Genomic DNA, 13,466 nt, shown 5'->3' on the forward strand with positions numbered 1-13,466 from the left:
AAACAGAGCTCTTTCTTTTCTTTTCTTTTTTTGCCTTTTTGCGGTTGCACAAATGTTTGAAATGATGCTGTCTGCACTAAAGTAAAAGTCATAGCTTGAATTTATGGAAGAGTTCTATCATGTCAGTTTGTGGGGGTGGGTGCCAACATGAGCCTCTGCTGGGTGCCTCCCACACCCTGGGGAGCACAAAACAAAAGTTTTGTGAGTCCCACAAAAAGTACACTTTACAAAAAGGAAAAGTAGTCATTTTCCTAACATTATGAGTGATTTTTATCAGATTTCCTCGTCTGATAAAAATGATGCATGTTTGGTCCCATTTTTGACCTTTAGCTCTTGACAGTGTCTTTTTAAGTTAACAAAAGAACATAGACCATGTTCAGTTCGTTGTGCACGGAGTCTGTGGTCATTTTCAGCTGTTCCTTTACAGCCCTTCAAACTCCTTGGAGAGTCAAAGGTACACATTCCTGCAGCAGGAGGGAGCCCACTGATGAGGTGTCTGTGGCTTGAATAGCTCTTCAGATGAGAAGAGCCCAATTTGTTCAAATGTCTGCTACTGAACCTGGCCATGGAGGCTGGTGAATAGGGCCATAACATCTCTTCCCTTCACTCAGTGGAGTGCAATGGGAAGTCTGTTGTCTGCCTTTCTGCTATTCCTCATACAAACCCAAATAGAAAGAGTGTGGTCTCCACCAAATCATATTGATTCTTAGAGGAACAAATATGATAGTCCTGCTGGTGTTCCAGGTAGTAACTGAGAGGTGTCTGCGCATCTAGGTCAGAGCCACTCTACTGTGGCTGGATGAATTCTCTGTAATTCTCCCAAGCTCAGAAGGCACTGAGTGTTTCTTGTATCATGGGGTGAGTCTAACCAAGGACACAGCAAGGAGATTCTAATTGTGAGAGCTGCTGGCTGCCTGTCAAAAAGGATTGATGGGAATGGGTAGATGTGCTTGTCTTGTCCTGACAGCAGGGCCAGAGAGAGAGGAGAGTTGACTGACATTTTGTAACTAAAAGGTGAGTGCCTAAAAGCAAAAGTAAAAGCTGAATGTGGTACATCCCTGGTGGGTGACAAAAAATAAAGTAACAGTCAGCAAAGCTAACAGATTGGCCGTTAAGAACTTTCAGAATAGGATCTATTCAAACTTTCCTTCTTCAGACCATAAAGGATTAGGAAGAGATAAGTGGGTTTAAATCTGTGCACCATAGACTAAACTAAGACTGGATATTTTTAGCCATGGTTGTTCCTGTTAAAAATATTTTTTAAAGATATGTTCTTCTGTGACCTTCAGTTCCCACTGTTTTTGTGAATAGGCAAGGCAAAGAGATTAGTGATGACAGAAATAAAGCTGCCTACTGGACCATCATGGTCTGTCTAGATCTATCCTACTCCTGAGAAATAATCCCAACAGAGCAATGCAACTGTAATTTTTATTGCGATTAGAAAATTGGTGAATTTTCCAGTTGCAGGAAATATGGCAGTTGCATTTCTTTGTTGGGAAATTGGCAAATTGGAAAATTTACCAGTTTTCCCATTTCTCAGGGTGAATTATGAGAACTCCAGGTAGAGCCAAGGAGCATAAAAATCTCTTACTATTAAGAGATTGTTTCTGGTAGCACAAAGTATGGAAGAAATAATAATGTTTGACCTGAAGTTCCTTTAAAGGGAGCATAATTTAAGTTCATCTATACTTCCTGAAGAAATATAATCATATTTGTTATACCTCTGCTAAAGCAATGCCATGGTACCAACATGTTGTCTTAAATAGACTTTGGTAGGAGAATTTCTTAGATCAGCCAGTAATCATGATTAGGTTGAACCAAAGACCATTCAAACTGTACTTGGAAAAATTTTAGTATCCATCAGAATTCTATTCTTTAATATGAAATAAATTGGGTAATGTTCTCAGGAGAGTGGAGCCTCTACCCAGACAAACTTTATGGTGCCTTCCATACTTTACTGAATTTGATTAGGTAATTTTATTTCTGAATGTCTTTTTCTTTATTGATCAAATGAAGAAAGCACAGGTCTTAATAAAGGCAAACTGATTTTCTTTGTATTGTCTTTTATCTGGTGTCATATAACTTGAGGATGTAGGATGTAATTGATCTAAAGATCCTAAAAGAAGAACTGCATATTTAGACTTTGTGATATTCTCTAATTTCAGCAAGCCAATGGCTCTCTGACTAGCTTATGATGAAGGTAGAATTAAAGGGGAAAAGGCTAAGATTCACAATGCCATTTAAGATGTCATATCAACAGAAACTACCAAGTTCTCATATAATTAGAAAGCATTTGTCTTAAAAAACACACTCAGAAATTCTTTACCTTACAGTCAGTGGTGAGTCAAAAGGGCGAGAAATTGTAATTATGTTCAGATAGGCCCCCAAGTTTGAGAATACATTCTAAATACGCAGATTTTTCTGGAAGGCTTTCAAGAAGTGGAGCTGGAGTCAGTGGGAGTCCTTCGTATTGATGACAAACTCGAGGTTGCCTGGGAAAACAGAACTCTGATACAACTGGTGTCAAATAGTTCCTAGGCCTGATATTCTACGAGACCTACTTCTCAAGCTGCACTAGGGTACCAGAGGGCTGACGAATGTGAAGTTGAAATATCTGGACAGCTGTATTTCCAGCATTCCTTTGGGAAAGTCTTGGTGGGGTCAGAACCTCCCCTTCCTTGACCGGCCTCATGTTCTAGCTGTAGCTGCGGGAGCCAGAGCAGAACTGTCCCGAAGCCTGTGCCTTTTATCTTTTTTCTTGGTGAGCCAATTCCCTCCTTGCTGGGACTCAATGGCGTTTTCTGTTTCCATTTTCACTTTCAGAGAAAACAAATGCTACCCTCCTCAGGTTCCCAGGAGTGAGCCTCTCTTTCTTACGCGAAGGTCTTGCATTATCTGTGGGCTTTCTGGATACTGTCCTTATATCTGTTGTGAAGCTATTAACCCTAGAGGCAAAGACTTGATTTGGACATAAGAGAGAGGTGTTGTGTAAGCTTCCCCTTCAGGCAGCTTGTGCAGGAGGCTTCCCTCCTGATGATCTCAAACACCCACCCACTGTTATTCCCATTTTAAACCTCTCTGGATCAGAGAACAGTGTACTCTGCAGATGTGACTAGTACTTACTGAAACAAATAAAACAGACAGGATCACTGAATGCCAAAGATATACTAATCTATTTACACCACCCACTGTCAACTACTCTCTAAAGTGCTGTAAATATTGGGTTTTCTGTTTGGGGGATTGCGATAGTTAACTAATGAAAGAAAAACCAAACCAAGATCCTGAACCTGTTGTTGCTGAAACTGCAACCTCAGGCCTGCCTAGCTGTCCACACAGTAACTATACATTATCCTATACATCCTGTAGGCCTAACAGTGTTTTCCTCCAATTGAGCCACCTGAGATATTTACTCTAAATGCCTCTGCATTTGATCTTCAAATATAAGATTGATTTAGGCCTCAGGTCTGTCTTTTGAAGTTGGAGCAAAAGGTTCAGGTGCTTTGTAACAATTATATGGTGTTTTCTAAACCAGATTGCTTTTCCTAAGATTAGGAGGCCAAATAAAATTAAACAATAGAAGGAAGAAGCTGGTGGCAGAAGCAGAAACGATTAAAGTTATCTGGGATTAAATAAATGTCATATTGCAGGATAATATTGCATTTTTATAATGTATTTATTCTTTTTTGATATAAATGGATTTGATTTTACATATTTTTCTCTTCTTAATATCACAGTAGTGGGTTCCCTGCCTTCTCAAATAAGATACTCTCTTTTCTCACCAAAACAGTTCTTAAGCCTTCACCGGAATCTATTATTACTAAATGTACCTCTATTCATGGCCATTTGAATACAGAACAAAACAAAAGCTTCCCAGAATTTAGTTACACATGTATTGAATAACACAGTTTATCATAACAGCATCTACATACATTTAAAAACAGCAGTGCATTGTCTACAAATACATAATATTTATTCAGTTTAAAAACAATGCTTAATGCAGGTATAGATGCATGGACCTTTCAGATTATCTATGGACCACAGGTAAGAAATGACTCATCTTGAAGAACCAAAGTTTGTACTCAGTGCTGCAATGTCTGTGAGATGATACATTCCTTCTACTATCTTTGATTTTTAAAAAGCAGTTTATTTTGTCCTTGAAAAAAAGATTACACTAATTTTCTTAATCTGATAAACGCCCTGAGGTGTGAGATCTGTTTCCTAATTAACAGTACTTTACAGCAAATCTAGAGCAAGACTGAGGGGAACGAAAGTTACCAGTTTTGAAGGCCATAGTGAAAATGTCCCATCTCAACAATAAAAATTGGATTTAATTAAAACAGAACTAAATTATGATTATATCTGTCTGCAACATGATTAATAATACTGTTAACTTATGGGTGCTTTTGATTTAAAAAGAGGCCCACATAGAACCTGTGGACAATGAGGAAAACAGCCCATGTGAATGAGTGGGTGAAGTGGATCACATTAGGGCTTTCAGGAAACAAGGTACCTTTTTGCTATTATGTGTGGAAACTAAGGCAATGTGTCATTGGAACAGCTAAGCCTGCTGGTTGAATTAGAGGCAGACTATTTCTCAAGGGACCTGTTTGTTGTTGTTGTTTTGTTTTTTTTTTAACTCACACACAACTAAATAGATACTGGATAACATTTTGTTTAAGCATTTTCCTGGTGAACATTAAGAAGGCATTTCCTAATGCCTATGAAGAAGTGGGAAGGTGGGGAAGGAAACATTTTTTTCATTGCAATTTAAAATGATGCAAATTATTGAGTTGGATGCTATATATAGTAAGGCATACTTAAGGAGGGTAAGAGGCAAATAAGTTTTATATTTGCCTTTCTAGAAGAGGCATATTGAATGCATAAAAAGAAACAAAGTGTGTATAGTGGTAGACGATGGGGCAGTTGAAAAAGATTAAGTGGAAGATGAGTTTACCTACAGTTTTAAGCTCAGAAGAGCAACTGTGGATTCTGGTGGTGATTCTGGCTAGCTGGTTGACTACCTGTTCTTGCCAGGGACACCACTAGCCTGTTCTTTAGTTTGTTTACCTCAGAAAAGAGTCAGCTATTCCAACAAGATAGTGTGGAAGTCAATAAGACAATTTTTAAAAACTTTACAAGCACTTCCACAGTCTCAGATAATGTGTAAAGCATATATTTGAAAGAAATATTAACTTTGACATAACAGAGATGAGCTTTGTCTTAGACAATTAAAAATGCAGTGTAGAGTAACAGATATATGGAGGAACTACCTATTTCTCAAATAATCAGGTCAAAAGTTTAACTGTTTTATCTATTTTAGAGCCTTTATATCCAGAATTTTCCATAATCAGTATCAGACATTTACACTCATCTGTACTTATCTGGCTCACTTTACTTTTCAAGATTATAAAATATGAAATGTCAAAATATTACCTTCATCATAAATGATGCTCACATATAATTTTTGAAGTATTCGTTCTTGTATCCTCAAGATGATGAAATAAACCATTATTTAAACTACTGATCATTTCCTACATTTTTTCAAACAAAAACTAGAATATGGATTAGTCTATTTCACACCTCCACTTAAAGAAAAAAATGTCCATTTTTATATTCCTTTTAATGTCATAAATGTGTTACTATTATGCTACTTTCTCTGTCATTTTACTGAGTACAGAGAAAAAGCAAACTTCTAAAAAAAAGAAAAGAAACAATTATTTCCTGATTTAGGATTCCACCGTTGTTATTAATAGAAGGCTATGGTAAGGTACCAACATCTGCTAAAAGTTATACAGAAAAGAAGCTGAGTCCAGAAGTAAGATCAGAGTTATTACAATAGACAGAACAGAATTTGGGGTGTATGCCACAGTACATCTTCTTATTTTCTTATTCAGGGAGAAATTCCATATGGCTGGTTTTCTGCAGGTGCCAAGAAGATGGGAGTTGATCAGGCTGGGATGCTGCTGGCACCCTAAGACTTTTCCTCACCAAGGCTCAATGAGTAGAGGTTTTTGTCTCAGTAACTGCTGCTTTGTCTCAATCATAATTTTCTTTTATTTGCATCAAACTATCCTAAAGCAGGATGTGGGCATTTGTATTTTTCCTGGCTTCCTCATTCTATTGCTTTTCAAATACAGGTATTTCAATGTTCCTAGTGTGAAAATCCCAAACTAGCTTCTGTGAGTCAGGGCCTTTGTGTGAATTGTGATCCACTGTATGTGTGAGAAATAATGCATTGAAATGTTTTAAAAAAATCAAAAGCTATGAAGCTCATAAATTGACCATGAGTCTGAGTTTTTCTGTCATCTGCTTTTTTATGTTCCTTATAGTACCCTGTGTGATCACGCCACCCTGGTCATGGGAAATACTTGCATATGAGAATGGGCAACTGAGAGGATCTATTTTATAATCCCACAACACGAGAGTAGCTTTGTATGTGGGTCCTAATTTGTCCCAAGGACAATAGCCATTATTTTGGTTGTCCATATGTAACTAAGATTTTTTTAAAAAAGTTTTCCTCCATCAGTTGGGAGTTTTTCAAAAGTGTGTGTGTGTGTGTGTGTGTGTGTGTGTGTGTGTGTGTGTGTCAGAGAGAGACAGAGGGAGAGGGAGAGAGTGCAACGGAGAAAAAAGAGAGGTTTGTGAAATCTTAGACCTAAATGAAAATAGCTATTTCTACAACAGACTGGCTTTTCTCCTCAACAACTTTTCTCAGGGTCAATATTTCCTTCAGCTTTTGGTGTTCTTTTTGTAAGAGGAGGTATGGGGTGCTGGAGCAAAGGCCTACAGCAGAGACAGCAGTTAAATCACACTGAGCTAGGTTTGCATATGTTTTCTATGTATTTTATCCTGTGTGCATGATCTATCTGCAAATAAATCCATCTCTATTTTATTCATAGTTCTAATGGCAAGTCTGTGTCATGGTCTGAACCAGGTGGAGGACAGGTGCCCAAGGGACAGCATATGTGGCACCGCCTCTCTGTGCACGTGAAGACCAATGAGACGGCCTGCAACCAAACAGCCGTCATCAAGCCCCTCACTAAAAGTTACCAAGGCTCTGGCAAGAGCCTGACCTTTTCAGATACCAGCACCAAGACCCTTTACAACGTAGAGGCGGAGGAGGATGCCCAGCCGATTCGCTTTAGCCCGCCTGGTAGCCCTTCCATGGTGGTGCACAGGCGCGTGCCAAGCGCGGCGACCACTCCGCCTCTGCCGCCCCACCTGACCGCAGAGGAGACCCACCTCTTCCTGGCCGAACCAGCCCTCCCCAAGGGCTTGCCCTCTCCTCTCCAGCAGCAGCAGCAGCCCCCTCCACAGCAGAAATCGCTGATGGACCAGCTCCAGGGAGTGGTCAGCAACTTCAGTACCGCGATCCCGGATTTTCACGCGGTGCTGGCAGGCCCCGGGGGTCCCGGGAACGGGCTGAGGTCCCTGTACCCGCCCCCGCCACCCCCGCAGCACCTGCAGATGCTGCCGCTGCAGCTGAGCACCTTCGGGGAGGAGCCGGTCTCCCCGCCCGCGGACGACGACGACGACAGCGAGAGGTTTAAGCTCCTCCAGGAGTACGTGTATGAGCACGAGCGGGAAGGGAACACGGAAGAAGACGAACTGGAAGAGGAGGAGGAGGACCTGCAGGCGGCCAGCAAACTGACCCCGGATGATTCGCCTGCGCTGACTCCTCCGTCGCCTTTCCGCGACTCGGTGGCCTCGGGCAGCTCGGTGCCCAGCTCCCCCGTGTCCGAGTCGGTGCTCTGCACCCCTCCCAACGTATCCTACGCCTCTGTCATTCTGCGGGACTACAAGCAAAGCTCTTCCACCCTGTAAGGGGGAAGGGTCCACATAGAAAAGCAAGACAAGCCAGAGATCTCCCACACCTCCAGAGATGTGCAAACAGCTGGGAGGAAAAGCCTGGGAGTGGGGGGCCTCGTCGGGAGGACAGGAGACCGCTGCTGCTGCTGCCGCTACTGCTGCTGCTGCCTTAAGTAGGAAGAGAGGGAAGGACACCAAGCAAAAAATGTTCCAGGCCAGGATTCGGATTCTTGAATTACTCAAAGCCTTCTCTGGGAAGAAAGGGAATTCTGACAAAGCACAATTCCATATGGTATGTAACTTTTATCACAAATCAAATAGTGACATCACAAACATAATGTCCTCTTTTGCACAATTGTGCATAGATATATATATGCCCACACACACTGGGCCATGCTTGCCAAGGAACAGCCCACGTGGACATGCCAGTCGGATCATGAGTTCACCTGATGGCATTCGGAGTGAGCCGGTGGAGCCAGACAGAGCAGGTGCGGGGAAGGGAAGGGCCCAGGCCAGACCCATCCCAAACAGATGATGGGATGATGGGACAGCAGCTCCTTGCTCAGAAGCCCTTCTCCCCGCTGGGCTGACAGACTCCTCATCTTCAGGAGACTCAGGAATGGAGCGGCACAGGGGTCTCTCTTCATCCACCGCAACCCATCCAGTGCCAGCTTTGAGATTGCACTTGAAGAAAGGTGCATGGACCCCCTGCTGCTCTGCGGATTCCCTTTATTTAGGAAAACAGGAATAAAAGCAAAATTATCACCAAAAAGTGCTTCATCAGGCGTGCTACGGGAGGAAGGAGCTAGAAATAGGACAATCCATCAGCATGAGACTTTGAAAAAAAAAAACACATGATCAGCTTCCCATGTTCCATATTCACTTACTGGCGATTTGGGGAAAAGGCCAGAACAAGAGATTGTTACGAGAGTGGCAGAAACCCTTTTGTGGATTGACTTGTGTTTGTGCCAAGCGGGCTTTCCATTGACCTTCAGTTAAAGAACAAACCATGTGGCAAAATTGCTACCTTCCACTTACTGTAGCAAATAATACCTACAAGTTGAACTTCTAAGATGCGTATATGTACAATTTGGTGCCATTATTTCTCCTACATATTAGAGAAACAAATCCATCTTTGAATCTAATGGTGTACTCATAGCAACTATTACTGGTTTAAATGACAAATAATTCTATCCTATTGTCACTGAAGTCCTTGTAACTAGCGAGTGAATGTGTTCCTGTGTCCTTGTATATGTGCGATCGTAAAATTTGTGCAATGTAATGTCAAATTGACCTGTCAACGTCAACCTAGTAGTCAATCTAACTGCAATTAGAAATTGTCTTTTGAATATACTATATATATTTTTTATGTTCCAATAATGTTTTATACATCATTGTCATCAATATCTACAGAAGCTCTTTGAAGGTTTGAATACTATGGCTCAATGTTTTCATATGCAGCTCGGATGGACATTTTTCTTCTGAGATGGAACTTATTTTTCAGATATTTTCTGATGTGGAGATATGTTATTAATTAAGTGGTTTGAAAATTTGTTATATTAAAAGTGCACAAAAACTGAGAGTGAAAATAAAAGGTACATTTTATAAGCTTGCACACATTATTAAAACATGAGATTGAACAAAGCATTTAGATTATTCCAGGTTATATTTTTTTTAAGATTTTCCACAGCTACTTGAGTGTCTAACATACAGTAACATCTAACTCAGCTAATAATTTGTAAAATCTTTATCAATCACATTTTGCCTTTTAATTTTTATGTTCATGGATTTTTATTCCTGTGTCTTGGCTGTCATAACTTTTTATTTCTGTTATTTGCTGTTGTGTAATATCCATGGACATGTAATCCACTTACTCCATCTTTACAATCCCTTTTTATCACCAATAAAAGGATTTTTCTTGCTGTTTTGATTTCTTCTATTATTTGTGGAATGAATTCTACCCCCCTTAAATATCTTTGTTTATGCCTTATGTTCAGTCATATTTTAATATGCTTCCTTCATATTGAAGCTGCTGATTTCTCAGCCAAAAATCATCTTAGAATCTTTAAATATCCATTGCATCATTTGTTCAGAATTTAACATCCATTCCAATGTTGGAGGCTTGTATTTCTTATATTTCATCATATTCTACTGCCAAGTTTTGTCAGTTCCACACCAAGAATGAACTGCATTTCCTTTAAAAATTATTTTAAAACACCTTTATTGAAAAGATCTCATGACTGAGATGTGGACTTTGGTTCCATGTTTTCATTGTAAGAAAGCAGAGAGCGGAAAATCAATGGCTCCAGTGATTAATAGATGGGTTTTTAGTAATTGACAAATTCATGAGGGAAAGCATATGATCTCTTCATTAGTGAATCATGTTTATTTTTTACTCTTAATGCCACTAATATACATCCCTAATATCACAGGGCTTGTGCATTCAGATTTTTCAAAAATTAGGATAGATAAGGAAACAACTTATATTCAAGTGTAAGATGATCAGGTTGGTCTAAGACTTTTGGTGAACACGTTCATTCAACTGTGATCACTTTATTACTCTGAATGCCTACTATTATCCTGATTATGGGGTCTCCTGAATAAATAGAGTATTAGTCCTTATGCCATCATCGTTCAAAATTGGAGATGTACACATACATACCCTATACCAAGAGGGCCGAAACTCTTCACCTTGATGTATGTTCTGATACAAGTTGTTCAGCTTCTTGTAAATGTGTTTTCCTTTGGCTTGTTATTGCCTTTTGTCAAATAATCTTGATAATGCTGTATAATAAATATTTTCTATTTATTATATGTGTATGTTCTTTCTCTATAGTCTGTGAGAGTTATAATAATAGAAATAGACCAGTGGAAGAAACAATTCCAAGGTTTTGATTTGACTCAGAACATGTCTTCTGGGTGAAAGCTGGAGAATGCCACACAAGATCGACAGATCAAGTAGGTGAGAAGTACAATTTGACCATGAAGAAGTGGTACCTCTTGTTGTAACAGTTTTAAATGAACTCCAAAATTAAAATTTGCAGTGCCCTTGGCAGATATTGTCATTCGTCTTTTTGATGAGGGTGTGAGGCTGAACAAACTCCTGGCGTTCTAGTGGAGCTCTGGGGGCAAAGGCATCCAATGTTCCCAGCTTTGTTTCATTCATGCCCTACAAGGCTTTTCTTTCCATGGTTCACACTTTAGGGGGGCCTCGTTTCCAACCTTACTGCTACTCTTCTGCTCACCCTAAGTTCTATTCCTCTACATTTCAACTGACACCTCACTGGTTCCCCAAACAAAGGAGTCTCTGTTATTCACATTTTCTGCTATGAGATTCCTGCAAAGTAGGGCATTTCCCAAGTAGCACTTGAAAAGAGAATATGATGGTACAAGGACCACACGATGAGATTGTCATGCGTTTTGATGGCAGGAGCAAGCTCCGTACAGGAAGACTAATGTTAAAGAACCACTCACAGGGGCTGAGACACCAGAGGTTTCTTCAGTGTGCCTAAAAGATGCAATAATAAATCATGAAATGAGAGCTTTGTGTCTCAAGAGGAAAAGTTATAGGAGAGAGAATGAGAAACAAAAACAGGAAAGAAAAAAATGAAGAAAAGTGATAGAGAAGGAAAAGAAAAATGTTTAAGATACGTAGTCCACAGACATATCCAAATGTCATGATAGGTCACAAAGGACTCCATCTGGAGAGAGTCCAGAAGCTTTACTTGGACCATAAGGAAGGCATTTGGAGAGGCAAGGATTAGGGTCCAAATGCTATAAATGATGTATGAGTAACTGCCCCGTGATTTCTACAGAGAATGCCCTGTGAGGGAATCAAAGAGAAGGGAAACAACACTTTTATAACCTGCTGTGTGCCAGCCACTGTGTGCTAGGTTATTTGAATTCATTCTCATTTAATCTTTCCATTACTGCTGTCATATATAGAAACTTTGGATAACTGAACTAACCCACCTCAAATGTCTCAGCTAGTAAGTAGCCCAGGAGGGCTTCAATCATCATTTTCATCCAATATAGAGCCTGTGAATTCATGTTCCTCTGCAGAGCCCAGGGAAGAATGAAGGACGTAGTTCCTTTTCGCTTGGGATCAATTTTTCTTTCTGATTTCTGAGTTCAGGGCAAAGCACATATTCAATAAAGATTTGTTGAGAAAGTATTATAGAAAATGAATGTTATAATACCATATAGTTTCCCCAGCTCAATTCCCTGAAGATTTATTCCAAGATCCTTATGGGGTCCAGAGCTCTATATTTCCACCTACTAATTCTAACTCTGCCAGCTGGAACAACACATGCTTTCATCATGAAAAGCAAGCTCTCCTTTTGGCATCAGAAAGAGCTGGCCCATGGGCAGCAGGTCCCCCTTTCCTGCAGAGTCCATTGAGCCCAGCCAGAGATCAGTGCTGGGTGTGGAAGACAGCGTCCTCTGAAGAAGAACTGCAGGTAAGACATAAACTACTGAAGTGGGACATTTTAAGTGAGGGCAACATAAATCACCCATGGGAAAAGCAGGGGCAGGTTTCCTTACTTAAAGAAATACGTGTCTTCAGACACAGGCAAACAAAACCAGTTACCAAGAGTTGGAGAAATACGAGGGAGAGGAAGAGCTTAGGTAGGGACTTGAACTAATAACACCAGAAACCTTGATTTTGGGCTTGATTTTCCCAGGGCAGCTTGGGAAGAAAGACTTATTAATAAACAAGAGAAACAAAGCTTAAGAATGAAGATCACAAAAATCAAAAAGGAAAATAGTGACAGAGGCTTGGAGTTGGAAGTAAACTTAGAAGTCACTTTAAACTTTCACCCTGTTTAGGATTCCATTCTCCTGTGTTCTGTTCCTCTTCCTAGACAGCGAGAAGCCACCACTGATGGGTTGGGCTGGGTACAGGGCCAACTACCTGCAGTTGCTGTGCCAAAGGAGAAGGCAGAGAGCCTTAGACACTGGGAGAAGAAGTCCAAAACCACATTGCTAAACCAGAATGCTGGTCAGAGAACAGAACTCAGGCCCAAATCCAGAATGGAGGCATGACAGGAACCAGGGAATCTACAAGGAAAAATCATCAAGGCAGGCAACAGGGCGGTAGCCTATGAAATTCTGCAGATAAAATGCTGGTGACACAAATGAGCTTTTCAGAGGATTACATATGTAACCAGAGTTTATTTTAAGGGTCAGGATAGATTTAGGTGACTTTTTTTCACCTCTGCCTAAGTATTTCTGGAGACTAGAATCTTATATTTGATAAGGGAAAGCTTTACTTGTTAGAAAATTCTTTCCTTTCCTGAGTTGAATATTGCTTTTCTCTAATTTTTCCTGAGTTCTGCCTTTTAGAAAAACACTGAACAAATTTAGTCCACTGTGCACGTGACTTCCCTTCAGCTACTTGAATACAGTGATTACGTCATTCTTTAGCAGTTTATGCTCCAAGACAAATAGCTTCGCTTCTTTCCATTGTTACCTTTGTTGTTGTCTTCCTAACCCCCTAATCAGGCCATGATCATATCCCAATTTTTGAATATGCTTTAAGAACATATTGTATCCAGAACTGGACACAATACCACACATATACTTTGACTCTCTTTAATCATTATTCTCCTATTTCTGCCTAAATTTACGTTACTTTGTTTGCAGTCTTGCCACAT

The 13,466-nt window shown here is 40.2% G+C and overlaps 1 protein-coding gene across 5 annotated transcripts in view; it reads left to right on the forward strand.

Annotated features, from left to right (window-relative positions):
• GRM1 (glutamate metabotropic receptor 1) overlaps positions 1-9,733 on the forward strand; it is a 478,923-nt gene extending 469,190 nt beyond the window's left edge. For 3 of the 5 annotated variants that reach the window (XM_055391792.2, XM_055391793.2, XM_019030188.4), the window contains one exon: positions 6,900-9,733. In XM_055391792.2, the coding sequence (XP_055247767.1) occupies positions 6,900-7,824 (925 nt within the window). In that variant the 3' untranslated portion in view covers positions 7,825-9,733. The remainder of the gene's footprint in view (positions 1-6,899) is intronic. The other 2 variants (XM_063707932.1, XM_063707933.1) reach the window with 2 other exon arrangements.
• Positions 9,734-13,466: the final 3,733 nt, after the last annotated feature.

Source organism: Gorilla gorilla, chromosome 5 (genome assembly GCF_029281585.2).
Source record: "Gorilla gorilla gorilla isolate KB3781 chromosome 5, NHGRI_mGorGor1-v2.1_pri, whole genome shotgun sequence".
In the NCBI taxonomy this organism is placed as follows: domain Eukaryota; kingdom Metazoa; phylum Chordata; class Mammalia; order Primates; family Hominidae; genus Gorilla; species Gorilla gorilla.